Source organism: Arvicola amphibius, chromosome 17 (assembly GCF_903992535.2).
Source record: "Arvicola amphibius chromosome 17, mArvAmp1.2, whole genome shotgun sequence".
In the NCBI taxonomy this organism is placed as follows: Eukaryota; Metazoa; Chordata; class Mammalia; order Rodentia; family Cricetidae; genus Arvicola; species Arvicola amphibius.
The window spans coordinates 20,815,538-20,834,913 of NC_052063.2; the positions used below are offsets into that span (position 1 = coordinate 20,815,538).

At 41.0% G+C, this 19,376-nt stretch overlaps 1 protein-coding gene across 6 annotated transcripts in view; it reads left to right on the plus strand.

The window, feature by feature from the left end:
• Nucleotides 1-19,376, plus strand: part of Lin7a (lin-7 homolog A, crumbs cell polarity complex component) — a 141,980-nt gene that overhangs the window by 116,471 nt on the left and 6,133 nt on the right. For all 6 annotated transcript variants that reach the window (XM_038314576.1, XM_038314577.1, XM_038314578.1 and 3 more), the window contains one exon: nucleotides 10,323-10,541. In XM_038314576.1, coding sequence (XP_038170504.1) covers nucleotides 10,323-10,541 — 219 coding nt within the window. The remainder of the gene's footprint in view (nucleotides 1-10,322; nucleotides 10,542-19,376) is intronic.

A 19,376-nucleotide genomic window follows, 5' to 3' on the forward strand; every position in this document is an offset into this window, starting at 1 on the left:
GGCTCTTTATCTAGGGCTATAGTAGTGTTGAGTACTGGAAGACAGCTTGGGGGTGAAGGTGGAGAGAGACCCACCACTGCTGCCAGCACCCCCAGGTCCCAGTGCTCTTCCAGACTGGAAAGGCAAAGGGGAGAATCAGAAATCAGGACACTTCAGGCTTGGAGGGGTATTTGGAGGTTTTGCATGTTGTTTTGGGTTTTATTTTTGTTTTAGCAGAGAGGGGGGGGGGGAACAGACACACACAGAGGGAAACAGACACACAGAGAGAGAAACAGAGAGGTGGGGGAGACATAAAGTTGGGTGGGTAGGACAATGGGGAAGACCTGGGAGGAGTTGGAGAAGAACACATACACGATAAAAGTACACTGTATGAGAAAAATTAAATTAAAAACATAAAAAGGGAAGGCAATCTCTGTGGATTTGGTGTCTGAGCAACATGCACCTGGAGAACATAGGTGGGCATAAAATCTCCCTTGAAACCCCATTGCAAATAGGTTCCTGGAATCTCATGTTCTGCCATGTAACCTGCAAGGTCAGTGACCGGAAAACTAATGACTCTACAACAGCACAGGATTCATCTCGGGGAAGAAAATACTTATAGCAGGGAGGGGTTCTCTAAGTAGAAACCTGGTAAATTTAGAAAAATGAGTGAAGGTGATTGCCATGTTTCCTATTTGGGAATGAGGGTGGTCATCTCTGGGAATCATCAGGGAATGGTGAGTGAAGGAATAGCGGGGGATTGATAGGCACTTCCAGGGCCAACCTTTACCAGGGGCTGATTGGACAGCAAGGGCAAGGATCTAGAGGAAGGAGAGATCTACTTCTGGAAACCAAATTACTGTATTTTCAGGAATTGTCACAGGCCAACCAAAATGAAGGAATGTTACAAAGTGACACTGATTATCAAAACCTCCCTCTGTCTCTGTCTGTGTGTGTGTGTGTGTCTGTGTCTCTGTTCTCTCTCTCTCTCTCTCTCTCTCTCTCTCTCTCTCTCTCTCCTCTCTCTCTCCTCTCTCTCTCCTCTCTCTCTCTCTCTCTCTCTCTCTCTCTCTCTCGTGTGTGTTCCATGAAATGGGCAGGTAGCCATGAGAATACAGAGGAAATTTTATTGAATAGGGGGTGGAGAATGAACACGGGGTGATGGGATACACGTGAAATGACTGTAGAAATTCAATTTAGGGTCAGGCAGGAACCTAGCAAGAATAGAGCGAGGGAGAGGCAGCAGGGCAGTGGCAGGGGGGAACAAAGTGTATTGACATTGTCAAATATGTATAAAAATAAAACTCATTACTTTGTGTGCTAATTTGAAAAATAAAGATAAAAAGAGGGAAAAGAAAATAGTTACATTAATTTAAAAATCTTATTGCCAAATATAAATTTTGAGGCAGTTTTGTTTGAAGATAAAAGTCTGTGTGTGTGGAGGGGTAGAAATCAGTATTCAACCCAACTACTATTGGGAAATTCCCCCTACTCTGTGGATGACAGACTTTCAAGCGTTGAGTAGAATGACTTCAGTACATTGTTGAAGTCTGAAGTTTTAGTATAGGAAACTCTACTTCCTGCCAGTAGTAAAGTACCACTGCCGGGATGCTATAGAGTTACTAGGAAGCATCACTGCTGAGATAAAGCAGCTGAATACATTACCAGTTTTCTTCCACAGATTTGAAACATCTGAGATCAGCCAAATGTTGGATTTATGAATCTCTTATTTCTGGCAGGATTTTTTTTTTCTGAAGTACTTGCTCAATTTAGATATTTTGCCCCCCGGGCCTAGTGATAATATATGGCATTCTCCACTTTCATGGTTCAAAACGTTTTATATTTATAAGTACTCTCAGAGGATAAAAATATGTATAATTATGTGCACTCCCCCCATTAACCCCCATGCTCTTTTCTAGTGTTCAATTATTTCATATTTTCTCTCAAGGTCCCTCACATTGTGCATGCTCTTATCAAGTGAATCATTTGCCCAGTCATCTTGTCCTTAGCTAAGCATGACACCAAGGAGGAACTGAGAGAAACAGTATTTTTAATTAATTAATTATCACTTGTAATTAGCACATCACTGAATTATGAAAATGACGCAGCTAAATCACATGAATGTATTTAAGGCTGTGGACGCAGCGTAGTGGTTTCAAGCACATTTCTAACAAGTCCCACACTCTACTTATTTATGTAGTAAACCTTTGCTTCCCAGAAAATATAAAGCAAGCTTCTGCCCATTCAAAGGTACAACTACATTTTTCTTGCTATCCTTAAGCATTTAAAGCTATACGGGAAGACCGACAAAGAAATAGCAATAAAACAAGGAGTTACCATTTGTTGGAACCTTGCAAATGCCAGACATTCTTGCAAATGTTTGTGATGGTTTTACGCAGTAGGTGTTGTATACTCAGTTTGCAAATAAGGAAATTGAGACCCAGAGATATGAAGCAGATCCTCCAGGTTGACAAACCTGGTAAGTGAAAAAGCTCAAATTCAGACTCAAGGAGTACTGGTTCTTTAGTTTAGTAGAATATAGCCAGGTGATAGAAAGATAGATAGATGAATAGATGGGGAGATACTTAGATTCAGGTAGATACATTGATAGTTGGATGCATGAATAATAGATTTCTAAATAAATCTATGGTACATTCAGGAAAGAGAGCTATGGTAGACAATTGGATAGATAGATATCTGTCTGCATACTATTGAGTCCATCATTGAAGCTGGCACAGAGGTTGCTAAATAAGACTCATCTCCCCTTGGAGAATCGAGTAGCAGAGTGTGATTGTGAACCGACAAATTGTACTACACAGAGATGGATATTAGCATGTAGGCAGGAACAAACGTCCTCTGAGAGAACATTAGCATATTGTTTCCAAGGGATAAATGTGACACTTCATACACTTGCCACTTTTCTTAAGCAGAAGATAATACATTTAGAACAGGGAAATTAGCATATTTGAGAAAAGAGAAGGATCAGAGAACTTTAGAGTTCTTTTCTGAACAGCGCCTTTAAATGTTCAAAAGATATTCCTGTCCTAATTAAGAACCAACTCGGCAGAGCTCTACACCAAGTTCAGGATGATTAGATTTCCCACATCTGGCCACACTGAAATAAAGGCCTAGAAAAACCCTTCAGAGGTCATAGGATTTTCTCTGGGTTTGCCGTAGTTTAGAACATGGCATCCAAACACAAGCTGTCCACGGATGACTTACTGAATCTGAGTTTTACGCATGCTCACAAATGCTTAGGTCAGGTGCCATCATTAAGACATCTCTCTTCACAAAGTTCGGCAGCTGTGGTTTAGAAACTACTGGTCTAAAAATTTCCTACAAAAAAAGAAAGGAAGGAAGGAGGGGAGGGAGGAAGGAGGGGAGGGAGGGAGGGAGGGAGGGAGGGAGGGAGGGAGGGAGGAAGGGAGGAATGAAGGGAGGGAGGGAGGGAAGAAGGGAGGGAGGGAGGGAGGGAGGAAGTTAGGGAGGGAGGAAGGGAGGGAGTGAGGAAGTTAGGGAGGGAGGGAGGGAGGGAGTGAGGAAGTTAGGGAGGGAGGGAGGAAGTTAGGGAGGGAGGGAGGGAGGGAGAGAGGGAGGGAGGGAGGGAGGAAGTTAGGGAGGGAGGGAGGGAGTGAGGAAGTTAGGGAGGGAGGGAGGGAGGAAGTTAGGGAGGGAGGGAGGGAGGGAGGAAGTTAGGGAGGGAGGGAGAGAGGGAGGGAGGGAGGGAGAGAGGGAGGGAGGGAGGGAGGGAGGGAGGGACGGAGGGAGAAGGAGGAATGGAGGAAGGGAGGAATGGAGGGAGAGAAGGAGGGAGGGAGGGAGGAAGTTAGGGAGGGAGGGAGGGAGGAATGGAGGGAGAGAAGGAGAGAGGGAGGGAGGGAGGGAGGGAGGGAGGGAGGGAGGGACGGAGGGAGGAAGGGAGAGAGGGAGAGAGGGAGGGAGGGAGGGAGGGAGGGAGGGAGGGAGGGAGGGAGGGAGGGAGGGAGGGAGAAGCACTTCTATATTTGCTTTTTACTGTTTTGTTTGAGAATGTCAGTTCACAGGGAAGCTCTTAGATTCTCAGAAGAGCTAGATGTCAGTTTGTGCCCGTGTGTTTTTCTGACCACCAAAACTAGGACAACTATTTTAGCTTTTCCAAGACCTGTCTTCATATACTTATTGTGAGATGTGCCTCTATTTAATACACGTTTTAAATAAACAGGCCTTTCACTAAGTAGTCATATTAGGATATACATATATATGCATATATATTCATATATATAAATTCACACATTCAAAAGTAACCAGATCAAAGCAACACAAATCCATAAAACCATCCTAAGAACTAAGTGATCTATTCACATGGCAACAACACGGTTTTATACCCCCAAGAATTTCGTCTTCCATCATCATGTAGAAATTGTTCAAGGGTTTGGATTGCAACGATGCTTACAAATGCCTTATCCTATGTTTGCCTTTACTTTCAGGATTAAACAGTCATTTTGATACATGCAAATAAACCTCCTGTTATTCGGGCACCTTCAAAGACTTTCCTGACAACATTAAGCATGCAGTTTATTTAACCTTTGAAAGACAGCTGGATGGATGATACTTAGAATATTCAACATTTTATCAACTTCACTATATTTCTGTAAAGAGTAAAAAGGAAAATAAAATCACAATCCTCTTTGTGGGAAATGAACTGGTTTCTGCGTGACCACGTAGGTCCTTTTCAAAGCTGAGAACTGAAACTCCAAACAGAGGCCCCTTCAGGCATTTCCCACTGCTCCCTCACTGGCCAGCTTGCACAGTTAGCTACAGATCCTTCTTCTGCCCATAGTTCTGGTCCTTTTTGCCTCAGAGGAAAACAGACCAGCCATGTGCTTCATTTCTGGATTAGTGTGAAAAGCAGGATGGGATTGTTTTAAAATCACTTGCCCGTAACCAATCCTGAAACGAACAGCTTGATTCCGTGAGTTGGGTCCCAGCTGATTTGGTCCTGATTTGGTACCTATTTCCTTAATATGAAAGAACAAGGAGGTAGATGAGAATGTTTCTAAGGATCCCTTCAGAGTTAACACACTGAGCTACTTAATTGTACTAAGGTATTATAACCTCATACCTTTCATGTCTTTTACTCCTTGATAGCATCATCTAGCCCCCAACCCAAATGACAGATGTCACTTAGAAACGTGGACATGCCAAGATCAACCCATGAAGCACACTACCTCTTAGTTACTCAATACTGTTTCTGGAAGGTATTCAACAACACACTTAGTCAAGTTAGAACCACATGTTCCATAAGAAAAACCTGACTGGACAGAGGAATGGGAAGGGGGAAAGTGATGTTATTATATTTTAATTTCAGAAAAGTCCGAGAAAATCTTTGAACATGGGCATTTCACAGTTAATAGTGCATACTTATAATGTGTACTATTCCTTCCCAGAACTGGGGTTTCCTCTATGTGCTATCTAACAAAGGTCAAGATGTCACTGTGCCACAAACGGAGGCACATACAGTGAGCAAGCTCAAGTAGGCAGCACAATCCAAATCCATTTTTAGAGGAATTCTCAATCACCTAGGAAATAGACCGCACTAGAAATAGTATTTTGATATCTCTCTGTGTGAAATAGCTAAGCTATTGAAAGGTCAGAATGTACCCGCGTTTAAGGGCTGGTTCATTTAGCAACCACAACTTTGCTAAGTTTCCAATAAATCAGCAAACTCTAAAGTGTCCTGGTACTTTCTACTGCACGTGATCGCTAACAAAGCAAGTGTACGGTGGGTTATTTGTTGAGCTCATTTCTTTCTCAGGTTCCTGAACGGAAACATTCCTTTATACATTGACCTTCCAGGAAACCCAGCACTCGCAGTTCCACAGATTAAGGATTTTATTGCCCTTCCTTCTGAATTTCAAAGAGTCGTTATAAAGTTGTTTTACCTTGCCCATATTGATTTTTATAAGTGTTAAATATTTGAACACAGACGTGAATGTTTTCAGTATTGGGGAGTCCACTCTTCCCAGTACGCTTGATTCACTATGGTGAATGTTCACAACCCTTGAGTGTTTTTCTGTTTCTCTTTCTGTTTCCTGAATGTCTAGTATGCGCACATGCCTTCTCAATCGCCATTCACATTTATAAACCCTCTTCCTAGATGTCCACTGGGAAGACTTGTGTTGAATTAATTCTTTTTTCTAAAAACTCTTTCAAATTGTAAGAGATGCAATAAAACCCTTAAAGCAAGGGAACAAAAACCAAAAGTATATGATTCTGGTTTTTAAAAGGGGGGGAGGTATTTCATTTCGACATTGGAAGCCTTTCCAGCTCTCCTCAATGCATGTAAGAAACACAGTCCCTACCTGTGTTTCTTTGACAAGAAAGCTCTTGTCAAAAGTGTCCAGCATTAGTCAAATTTTAGGCAACTGTTATAAAAAATAAATAAAAGAGCTTTTTATAGACAGTTTTCTTTTAAAAATAAACTTTATAATGTATCCCAGTTTAAAACATATTTTAAATAATTAATAAGAAACAAGGGACACATTCAGCAAGAGTAAGAAATAGATAAAATCCAAAGTAGGAAGGATGCTAAACCTTCAGGGCCAAAGACATACCTAGTCCCAGTGCACATTGAGGTACATTCCCTAACTGAGCAAGTGTTCTGGCCTCTTGTAACTCACAAAACTAGACTTCTGTAGGATGGTGATCCATTTCTTTGTTCTAACTCAAAAAAGACAAGAAAAAGAGAGGAGGCTTGTCAATCTATCTGCTCCCATTTAAACAGTTTACTGAGGAACTAAAAGCATTCTGGGGATAAACGCATGGTAAGTCGAGACAAGCATATGTCTGCCAAGGCACAACAGACAGAGACAAGAGGAACAAGTGTGGTGTCCTGAGTGATCCTGAAGACAAACGTGAAGACATTTGATGAAAACAGCATCAGAGTATTTGAAAAGAACTGCAAACAGGCTTATATTACTTAACCTCTGGAGTCTGCTTTCATTTCCATTCTATGACTGAACTGTCAAACTTTCAGCCTTGTAAGTGTTTTCATGTAGCAAAAATAAAGAAGAGAGTACAGGCCTCAGCTCCTAGGGTGGCTTTGTGCTCTGGTGTGGGAGAGGATGAAAGGACTTACGGATGCTGGGAAGCCCCTGAAGGAGAATCGTGCTCACAATCTAGGTCAGGTTTCTAGATCTGAAGAGCATGGGAATTGCTCTTTGTGAGTTCTCCCTAGAGATGGCAGAGCCACGGGTTGGGAGACGGTGGCAATGGTTCCTAGGACCCGAGTATGGGTTTTTTGATTCTGCTTTCTCTCTGCCACCCTCCCTGTCTTGAGTGTCTGGTAGCCCCTGCATTAGTGCCTAGACCCTCTGGTGACACTCTGAGTGAACATCATCATGCTTAAAGCTGAATAATGAGATTCTCCCACAGAATCTTCTACCCTCCTAAATGAAAGCAAATCTCACAAAAATGCAAAAGCAAGTCCTAAAAGTTGACCAGCTGCCCTCAGGAGTGGGTGTACCACCATTATTAAACAGGAAAATCTGGTGCCATGGCACACACCTTTGGTCCTACCCTTAGAAGGAGAGACAGGAGTACCAAAGATGACAGTCACCCTCTACTGCAGATAGCAATCTAGACCAGCCTGTGGTACATAAGACCTCTGTAAATCCAAACAGTAAAAATGCCCATTTAAGTTTTAATGCAGAAAAATAAAAAGGGTTTGGATAAACAAATCAAGCTTTCATTTGAAAGCAAACATCTACACCGTAATAAATCATCTTAGGACAAATTACGAAGTAATTACAAGCAAACTGAAAAGAAGTTTCTGTTGTCAATACTTTCTCTTGTCTTTTATTTCCTTGAAAATTTTGTGGACTACAACCACTAAGATGAATGCTTAATAAAACTCTTATTGGCGACTATCAATGATTGAATGAATTACCCAAAGAATGAATTAATCAACAAGCATGTTTATTTTCCTGGGCTAAAGCCCGAGATAAAAATCCTCTCTACCTAAAGACTGTGTAAAACCTCTCTTTCTGTTTAATGCACACTTAGGGACACAGCCACATGAATTGTTTTTCCGACACACTATGGCCACATCATGACACCATCATGTCTGCTTGGCACTCAAACAAACAAAATGTGTCACCACCATCAGCAGTGACAACTGATCAAATCGCTAAATTCAAGCTTATTTTCCTTCATCCCACACCAGCCTCCAGAAGGCAAGGGACTGAATTAAATATACTCTCTAAAATATCTGTAACTGCTAATCCCAAGTTACAATTGAAGTCTAATAGTTTCTTTAGATATAATTGGGGTCTAGTAGTTTCTGTCCTTTTCGTGGGTCATATAGATGTGTCTCAAGTTATTATTATGCTTGTGGTGTGAAAAGAAATATCAATGTGCCAATGGTCACCTTGGCTTCATCACTCTTAGATGTTCTGATAATATTTAAGACTCACCCAGGCTCTAGCTGTAGTTTCCGTCATTTTCCCCCTCTGCACTTAATCCAAATAATGAGACAAAAAGATATTGCATTTAAATTTTGGAAAAGTGAGGGTTACCTATTGTCTGTCTGTCTGCCTGTCTGTCTGTCTGTCTGTCTGTCTGTCTGTCTGTCTGTCTGTCTGTCTATCTATAGGGAAGTAGCAGGCAGTGTCCTTTATTCTATCACGAATCTAAATGCAACTTCCTTCTCTTTTACATCTTTTTCTCACCCTAGACCTCTCCAGGATTATCTTCAGTAGCTCTTGGTTCACTTGAAATAATCAATTTTCCCAATTGCTGTCCAGGCTGTGATGTTCAAAAGACTACTTTGAATCTCAAAATCTCAAACTCTAATCACTTGTGTTTTATTTTTGTGTTTTTATTTTGCAGGTACATATCTAATGCAATGCTTAGTATAAATAGTCACTATAATAATAGACTATTTTTTTTCAGTTAGTAACAAGAGCACCGTCCAGAAAAAAACTGTGCTAGAGTTCACTAAACTGATCAAAGTCCTTTTCCCCCACATCCTTGTTTACATACCATATGCAAAATTACCGTTTTTAATTTTACAATAAAATATGTGATGTTGATCTCTACTTCTTTGGTTAATAGAAAGATGGATCACTTCCCTTCCCATGGGTCTATGCACATATAGACATTTGTATTTTATTATTTAAGCACATGTATAACTGATCCACTCTGCTTATGGACTTGTAAGAAAGCCCCCTGTGAAAAGCTCGATAAATTCACTGTTGTATTGCCAGCATTCTCCTGCTTTATTGCTTTTCTTGGGCAGTGTTTGAAACGCAGAAACTTAAACTCTTGGCATCTTATTTTGAGATTCCAGTCCTCTCTCTCTTTCATTGCAAGATGAGAAAGACCCTTCAGGCTAGTTTAAGCTTTTGAAATTCAAAGCATTAAGTTTCTTAATGAAAACTTTACGTGTAGAGTATGAGAACGGAATATCAATTAACTTTTATTATTTATTTGTTTGGGTGTCATTATCTAATAATCTTTGCCTTGTGTCTAAATCCAGTACTTCAATCACTGTAGATGCCTAATGGGGATTATTATCTGGTAGAGAAAGCTTACCTTTATTGCAATTTTTAACTTATTGTTTTTCAAAAAAGAAATTTTTGATTCATTTACCCTTCCAGGTGAAATTCTGAAATTCTTTTTGGATATTTGGCTTATTATTAAATTTTTCCTGACTTTAGCCCTCCTGACTCAAACCATCTAATTCACCCTGCATCTTAATAGATTCTAACCAACCTGAAGTTCAGTTATAGACGTAGATGATAATGGTGATGCTGTTGTCTTGGTTGTCATGTGTACTGGAAGTTGCAGACTTCAGATGTTTTGTAGGTGGTTTTATAGTGTTTTGTTGTCAGAGAGAACTTTTGTTTTCATTATTATTATTGTTGTTGTTATTATTATTATTATCATTATGTTTTGTTTGAAGTATGATATCCTGGACCCTAGGTTGATCTTGAATTCACTATATAGCCAAGGGTGACTGCTTTGGGATTAGATGTCCCCCTAACTATGGTTGGATATGATACTGATAGACTGCATAGCACAGTGCATGCTAGGCAAGCATCCTACCAACTGAGCTACAACACCAGGACCTTGGTTTTGAATTTTCGAACTAGGGTTTTCACATTGTAAACCAGGCTGACCTGAAGCTTACAATGCCGTCCAGATTCATACTTTGAACTTGCTGAAACCCTCCTATCTCAGCCTTGTGATCTGGAATTTACAGAGAAGACCTATGCCTGCCTCCAAGTTTGGCTTTTTGCTAGGATAGTTATTTCAGATTAGTCCCCACAGGAAATAAATGAGTTCTCCCCTTGTCTTTTTAGAGTGTGGAAGGGGAGCACCACGAGAAAGCCGTGGAGCTACTCAAGGCTGCGAAGGACAGTGTGAAGCTGGTGGTCAGATACACCCCAAAAGTCCTGGAAGAGATGGAGGCTCGTTTTGAAAAGCTGCGGACAGCCCGGCGCCGGCAGCAGCAACAATTGCTCATTCAGCAGCAGCAACAACAGCAGCAGCAGCAACCACAACAAAACCACATGTCATAGGTGAGACCTGCCCTCCTCTCTGCATGAGAGCACCTCACTGCCTAAAAGTAGCTCCTGGACCAGCTGAAATAATACTGTCGGGCATAAGAGACACTCCAAAGAGATTAATCAAATGAAAGGCAATGGTGTCCAAAAACATAAACAGATTATCCCATTTCCGTGTGTCTTTCAGCTACAGTCTCTGCATATGTAAGGTATTTGGGGAAATAATGTCCTGCGACAGGAGTAAATACTGACTCCAGGATGCATTTTTATAAACCCAGGCAATGCATCCTTTTGCCAAAGTAGGAATGGGAGTTGATTCTAGTGCCCACTCATCCCCTTGACTGGGAGTTTTCACCCAGTATTATGCTATTCCTGGCCACGTATAATTTAGATAAGAGAGATACAGAGTATTAGAGACGTGTTCCACATGAAGAATGAAGTAACAAAACTACAGCTAACACAATTTGACATTTCAAAGAGTTTGAAATACATCTGACTCTTACCTTCTCCCAAATCCCACTTCACAACAAGAAATGATAAATTAAGTTTCACATATATTTTCAAGAAAAAAATGTGTTAACAGTCAAATTCATCACTTTTGAAGTGTCTACTATGTGTTAGGGACACCTTTATCGCATACCCCTAAGCCTCTGAAGAACCAACCATTCAAGGAAATTAACATTAAAGCCACGTCCTAGTCAGTGTTCTGTTGCTGTGAAGAGACCACCATGAACACAGCAACCCTCATAAAGGAAAACATTTTACCAGGACTGGTTCACAGTTTCAGAGGTTGAGTCATTATTGTCACGGTGGCACACAGGCAGACATGGAGCTGAAAGTTCTGCATCTGGATCCACAGACAGCAAGCAGAGACTGCCACACTAGGCCTAGCTTGAGCATATAAGACCCCAAAGTCCACCCCCATGGTGACGTATTTCCTCTAACAAGGCCATCCCTACTCCAAGGCCACATCTCCTAACAGTGCCACTCCCTGTGAGCCAAACATTTAACAACATGAGTGGATGGGGACCATTCCTATTCAAACCATCACAAGCCACATCTTTGAGATGAGCAATCTAAAGCGGTGATCAGCCACCATTAAGTAGCTCGAAATTGTGGTTCTCCTTCTTCAAGTGTAAGATGCTCTAAAGTTATTTTTTTCCAAGCTAGTCACTGAAAAAGAGCAATTTCATCATTAGGTATTTTGTACTAGGTTGTCTTTAAATGTGTCCTGGTAAGGATGTTCAAATGTTCACAGAAAAGTGACAACGGGTGATGATGATCTTCCATTTTGTCATATTGGTTTATTGTTTGCATAAAAGAAATGCTGAATAAGACATGAGACGTGTCTTTTTTTTTAAGTGACACTGGTGGCAAAGGAAAGCTACATGGTGAGTTTTCTTCTCTCTCTGAGTATATTTAGGGACTGCAGAGAGGGCTGAGTAGGAAGAGCACTTCCCAACTTTGCAGAGAAGCTGGATTTGGTTCCTAACACCTACATCACGGAGCCTGCAACCACCTGTAATTCTAGCTCCAAGTTTTCTGATGCTTTTCTCTGGCTCCTGAGAGTACATCAAAATCATAATATACATATAGACAATTAGACACGCGAGAGATAAACTAACTAAATAATGAAATAATACACGCATACATACATTTTTTAAAATTATATTTCTTCCCCCAAAGTATTTTGATTCAATACCACATGTCTTTTAGCACAATTGTGGCCAGGCACTGTCCAAGGAGCAAAACACTTTATCTTCATAGGGCTGCATTCTTCTTAAAGGGGATAATTAATAACTAAGCAAGGAAATAAGTCAACATCCTTTTGGGAGCAGTACTTTGAAAAGTTAAACTGAGACTATTTGAATGGACTCTAGCAAGGTGGTCACTTAAGACGCAGAGCTCTCAAAGGAAAGCATCTGAGATGAAACTGAATGCCATGGAGCAGCCCCCAAGGACAGAATAAGAGAAGAAATGGCCGGTGTGTTAGTGTATGAGCGGTCTGATATTTGAAGAACAGAAAGAAGACCTTAATAGGTGGGAACAATGAATGATAATAACAGTGGTGAGCTATGAGGTCAAAAAGATGTGTAGGGACTGGGTACAGAAAGCCTCAACACCCTATTAAGGAAATTAGATTTTATTGCAATGGGACATGATGAAGGTTTTTAAGCAAAAAGCTGGCACGACTTGATTTATGTTCCATAAAGATAATTCAGCTTCTGTGACAATAGAGAATTACAGGGTTATAATGGAAAGAGACAAGTTGGAAGGTTAAAATACAGTGATCCAGGCAAGTGGTGGATCGGCATAGACTATGTGGTTGGGATAAATACCATGAACAGACATGGACTAGTCATTTTGCCTAAAACCTAATCCTCAGTTACTGATTGGTACTCTCAGAATTTTATCAAAAAGTCCTTTTGGTAATAGAAGAAATCCATGATTCTCTAATCAATCGCTAGCATGCTTTCTGCTAATGCTATTGTTTCTTCTATTCCTGGTATTACAGGCTCATAGCTATTCTCCTGGGTGATTTATGATGTTAGCCCTGAGTAAAATTGCCCAGGGATATTTTGAACGTAGTATGTGTCAGTCAGACTTCTGAGATCTTACTATGAAAGTTGCTCATGTCTTGCTATTTCAATTATCTTTGGAAATATACAATTTGGCATATACAGCCATTTGTATTTCTATTCCCTGTTCAGTTTTCACTAAGTCACTTCAAGATTTCCTATGGCTCATTAGAAATTCACTTACATATTTTACCAGTAAACAAAAGCACCAGGTGTCTTTTGTTGTTGACACAGAATGTGGGAGAGTTCTGTTTGCTTGAATATGGTCTTTGTATCTATGCCCATAAAGAGAGCTAGTGCAGTACACAGTAAACAGTGACAGCCCCTTGGGAATAAGTGGTAGTGTCCATTTTAAGAACAATCAAAACACACCCAAGCCATGTCACTCATGGATTTTATGGGTCAAAAAGACCCACATGAGCTCTTGTTTATGTTTTAATTACCTTGATCTTTAAGGTGTCAGAAAAGATTTCCAACACTTACTAATTTATACTACAGTCATTTTTAAGTATTTTCAAGCTTATTAAATCTGTTTAACTGGAAGCAGATCTTTGAAATATTTTGTTGCCATTCAAGTCAAGACTAGTTAATCAAATCAGAATAGCTGTCAGATACAATCTCACTGCTTATCAGATGAGATATAACTTCATATTCTCCGAATCAGAGGTAATGTATGTTATCTGAGAATGGGAAATGGATAAGAAAGAAAACCAGATGGAATGTAATTCAGACAGGGTTTATCTTCCATAACCACTTGAATTTTAAATTCTGCCAAACTAAAATTGTCTTTTATACTCATTAGATTAGATCCCATTTCCAAAAATGTAAATATATGAATATTCCAAAGTGACATGAAAGAAATCTAAACATAAAATATGATTGTAGGGTTTGCCATATGATGGCACTTCTTTCAGAGTGTACTGTGTTTATTCATCTTATACAGATTTTTAGTTTGAAAATGCGATTTCATGTATACATTTGGATTTTCACTCTGATTTTTAAAGAATAAAAACACAAGAGGAACATTAACACTTTTTCATATATTAATTGTAATGGTTTAGATTTGCACAGTTCGCCAAGGGGCAGCAGTGGTGAGCCATGATGGGTAGCTGGGACCCACCACCATGACCTCTGTGGGTCCCAGGTGGGTGGGAGGCAGCAAGAGAGAGAACTAGGCAAGTCTATGGGGCAGCTAGTTCCACTAGGAGCTGCGACGGGTGAGAGAAACAAATAGGCATGCCATGCAGAAAGAGGTTTGGATATAGTCTATTCAGTGGGTTATGGGAGGAAAGAGAAGGGAGGGAGGGAGGGAGGAAGGGAGGGAAGAACGGAGGGAGGAGGGAGGGATGGACGGAGGGAGGAGGGAGGGACGGAGGGGGAGAGAGAGAGAGAGAGAGAGAGAGAGAGAGAGAGAGAGAGAGAGAAACACACACAGAGAGAGAAACAGAGAGAACAGAGAGAGAGAGAGAGAGAGAGAGAGAGAGAGAGAGAGAGAGAGAGAGAGAGAGAGAGAGAGAGAGAGAGAAACAGAGAGAGAAACAGAGAGAAACACAGAGAGAGACAGAGAGAGGGGGAAAGAGCCCCCCCCCTCGCCTCCCCCCACTCCGCAGTCACCTCTTGCCTCAGAGGAAGGGGGAGTGGGCGGGGTTTGTCTCTAAAGTGCCCTCTCCCACTTCCCCCTTCCACCAAGGCAAGCAGATTTTTCTTCCTCTTTCAGCCAGCATTCTCTCTGCCATGTCTCTCTTCAGAAGAGGAGACTGAGGCCTCTTATCTCCCCCCACCTCTCCTTCTCCCTCTACCTCTACCTCTCCCTCTACCTCTCCCTCTCCCTCTCCTCCCCCCCCCTCCCTGCTTCTTCCCTTTTACTGAACAAACTATAACCAAACTCACTCTGCATGGCGTGCCTGTCCATCTCTGTCTCATACCCGCCACAGATCCTCATGGGACCCAGCTCCCCTTGGTGGCCCGCCCGCTGCCACCCCTTGAGGAACTGCCCCATTTTATTTAAACCATTGCATTAATAGTCCAAGAAAAGTCCCAAGACCAAAGCCTGTGCCTGCACTCCATTGTTGGGCAAGGATAGGGCGAAGAATTTATCAGCTATGAAACCATGACAAACCCCCACATATGTTGGCACTTGCCATCTGCTTCACTGACCCTACCATCTGTTCTTTACACCTGTTCCTTTTACTTCATCATTTCCGAATTCTTTCTCTACCTCCTGTTAATACCAAGGAATTGTTGCCAAAGCCACTGACCCAGCCACTGGGAACAGTAGATCCCATAGGGTGACCCAATAAAAGCAAATATGAGGAATCCAGAGTCCGTCAAGTAGAAATCTGGAGCAGAAGTAACAAGAATGCTAATGTTTATGGAACAATACAAGCAAGAACTCTTTCTGAGGAGAGACACGAGGCAATCAATACAGAGTCAAGGTTTGACAGTGTCAACACTACGCTGGGAGATGGCGTCAGTACCAGGCAGCAGGCCGTGGTGACAACAGTGGTGTCCAGAAACTATCCAACCACGGGAGCCTCAGCTCCAGTTCTGCCTGTACCTAGAGGAGTGACCACTGGAACCGAAGCACCGCTTGCACCTTGAGGAGTGACCGCCGTAGCTGTGAACATGAGTTTTGGGCCCATATACACCTGGAGGAGTGTTTCACCGAAACACTCAGCCTTGCCTGTAACTGAAGGAGTGTTCAAGGGAGACAAAGGCCCCAGCTGCACCAATTGGAGGAAGAACAGGCTCCACCTGAACCAAGTGGAGGAAAAGGCAAGTAGACAGTAAGGTAAGAATATACTCAACAACACAAAGAGAAATAGAGCACCATCAGAAACCAGTAGTTCTACAGCAACAAGACCTGAACATCTGAACATCCCAACATAGATGAGGCAGAAGAAAATGTCATTAAAAATAACTTTACGAGACGATTGAAGCTCTTAAAGAGAAAATGAAAAATTCCCTTAAAGAAATGGAAGAAAGGGCAAATGAAAAATTGGAAGAGATCAACAAATCCCTTAAGGAAAACCAAGAAAAAGCAATCAAGCTGATGAAGGAAATGGTTCAAGACTTAAAAACTGAAATAGAGGCTATAAGGAGAACACAAACCAAGGGAACTCTGGAAATGGAAAATCTGGAGAAATGATCAGAAACTACAGTTGCAAGCATAAACAACAGAATACAGGAGGTGGAAAAGAGAATCTCAGGCATTGAAGAGCCGATAGAGGAGATAGAGTCATCGGTCAAAGAAAATGTTAAATCCAACAAATTTTTAACACAAAATATCCAGGAAGTATGGAATGCCATGAAAACACAAAACCTAAGAATAATAAGGTTAGAAGAAGGAAAACACTCCAGCTCAAAGGCACAGAAAATATATTCAACAAAATTGTGGAGGAAATGTATAGCAAAATTATGATAAACCAAAGAGCATGGTGCTGGAGGAGCTCCCATGCTGTCTGTACACAGTGGCTGTTGTAAATCACAGATAATACAGCCATCAGTACTGGTCTCCCTTTTGTCTGCACTGCTGTCCATACGCTGTCTTTTTCAATCTTTTAAATAGCCACTCTAGTAACCAAGAGATCGCATTTTGGTTTAAAATTTCATTTCCCCAAGTGTTTGTGATGATGAGCTTTTTCTTTATTTGTTCGTCCTGTGTGTCTTGGCTATTTATCTTCTTTGGGAAATAATCATCTAAGTGCATTGGCTGCTTTTTCATTAACTGTCCTTGTTTTGCTATTAAATGTTTTGAATTCTTTAACATTTTTTAGATATTAGCTGCCCATAGATGTATTATTGACAAGTATTTTCTCCCACTTTTTGATTGTTTGCCTCTTCATCTTTTTGTTTCCTTTGAAGAAGCTTTTTTGTTTCAAACAATTCCACGTGTCTATTTTTGCTTTTCCTCCCTGTGTTTTATGTTGTAGCTACCATATATGCACAACACAGTTTCTACATATGAGAGAAAACATGCCGTATGTGTCTTTCTTATTCTGGTTTACTGTTCTTCTTCTGATGATCTTCAATCCCTTCTGTTTTGACATCAACTGACTATCAAACCATGCTTTATTTACAGCCTGAGTTACCAACCAATATGTAATCCATCTCTCCATAGATCCTGCAAGATAGAAGGTACACATATCAAGGCAGGGATAGAAAGACTAATTCTGAAGACCACAATGACCCCTCAGAGACTTGACAAAGAAAGACATTCAACAAAATTCATGCTAAAATACAAACCAAGCTTGTGTGTAGAAATAAATAACTATATCCAGCAAAAATGGTTCAGTTGGTAAAGGCACATGTCACAAACCACTGGTGACTTTCGTTCTCACATTTTCCCAACTGAGCTCAGTTTTAGCTCAATGTTTATACCTAGAGACATGAGTTTGATTCCCATAACCCACATGAAGATGGAAGAGGAAAACCAAGACCACAAAGTAGACCTCTAACACACACACACACACACACATATACACGCACACACTCAAATAAATAAATAAACCCACTAAAAAATGAATGACTAATCTTCTGAGTTGTAAATCATGTGATAGGTAAATTGACCAGATGGTTCCTCCCAGAAGGAGTCATGCTGACCCCAACTCTCTTTGCCTATTACCATCCCAGCTACTGGTTTATTTCTTAGTTTCTTTCCTCTTCTGGATACATGAGAAACCCAAAGAGTCTGCTGGTATAAAATGTGTTTGGTATCCTCATCCCTTTGGGACATATGACTGTGATAATTTGGTTACTTAAAAAAAAAAATCAATCTCTGAGCCAGGATATAGTGATGTATGCCTTTAATCCCAGCATTCAGGAGGCATAGGCAGGTGGATCTCTGTGAGTTCCAGGCCCGTCTAGTCTATAGATCAAGTTCCAGGACAACCAGAACTACAACCTGTCCTGAAAAACAAAAACAAAAACAAAATCACTAGTTCTGTCCTTTTAGGAAGCCATTGGTCTCACTCTAAATAAAATGCTGTCTTATGAAGATTAAATAAGAAAGGAGAATTATGTAAGTCAATACAGCACATTAATTAGGGACCATTTAGTACATTTCAGTCATGATAAACTGTTGCTACTGATACTGCAGTGGTTAAAATGTTAATAGAATTCACACTTTATACAATGCAGGAAGGCAATTTGCTTCTGCCCAGTGGCCTCTTACGTATCTGTGTGTATTCTGTAGCCCCTGTGCTTGCTGGCACAGCACTAGAAGACTTTCAGCCAGTGGGTCAGTGAAAAGTAGGCAGAACAATTTGTTGGAAATCTACTTTGTGCATTTGGGGGCATTGGCTGAAGCAAAAATAGCAGCATCTTTAAAAACAGAGATTGGCAGAAATGATTCTGCGCTAGCTGAAGTGTGGCAGTTCTGAGGGAGTGGTTCAGGGGAGCAGCACCCCCAAATCTGGTCAGACAAATGACACTGCCTGTTCTATGTGGTTCCAGACTGACCTTGGGGGAGGGAGGGCACTTAATTTCTGCCTCCGAAAATGGATACTGGTGTTTCCCATTGGTCAGCCAAAGGCTTTGAAGGCTTGCATCTCAGGAAAAACATTGCTAAGTGCTGTGGTGTTAGTTATAGTTACACTATGAATGTTACTTGGATTTTTTTTTGCCTTCATGGAGAGAATTAGAATCATCTAGAACTAATAGGAACAAATGTTAAGTATTTGAAATGTTTCCAAACTCAAATTCTTTATTTCATTTTGGGAAATGTTATGGCTTTTCTTGTTATGTCCATCAATGACTCCCTTAATAACAGGGTTTTCTTGTTGTTGTGTTTTGTTTTGTTTTTCACATGTGGAAGACCATGAATAAATGATGATGCCCCAAAGAATCCAAACCATTCTCCCTGTGGTGGTTTCAATAAGAATGCCTCCCTGTCTTAGTTACGGTTATTATTGCTGTGATAAAACCTCATGACTAAAATTCACCTGGGGGACAAAAGGGTTTATTTGGCTCACCTATCCTGAATCACAGTCCACTGAGGGAAGCCAAGTCAGAAACTCAAACTGGGCAGAAACCTGGAGGCAGGAGCTGATGCAGAGGCTGTGGAGGAGTACTGCTTCTGGCTGGCTTTCCATAGCTTGTTCAGCCTGCTTTCTTACAACACCTACGACAGTACCAGGATTTTTCTTTTGGATCACCAACCAACTCCCAAATCATGACACAGAGACTTCTTATTAGTTATGAATGTTCAACCTAGCTTAGGCGGTTCCTTTTCTTAGCTCTTTTGACTTAAATTAACCTGTTTCTCTTTATC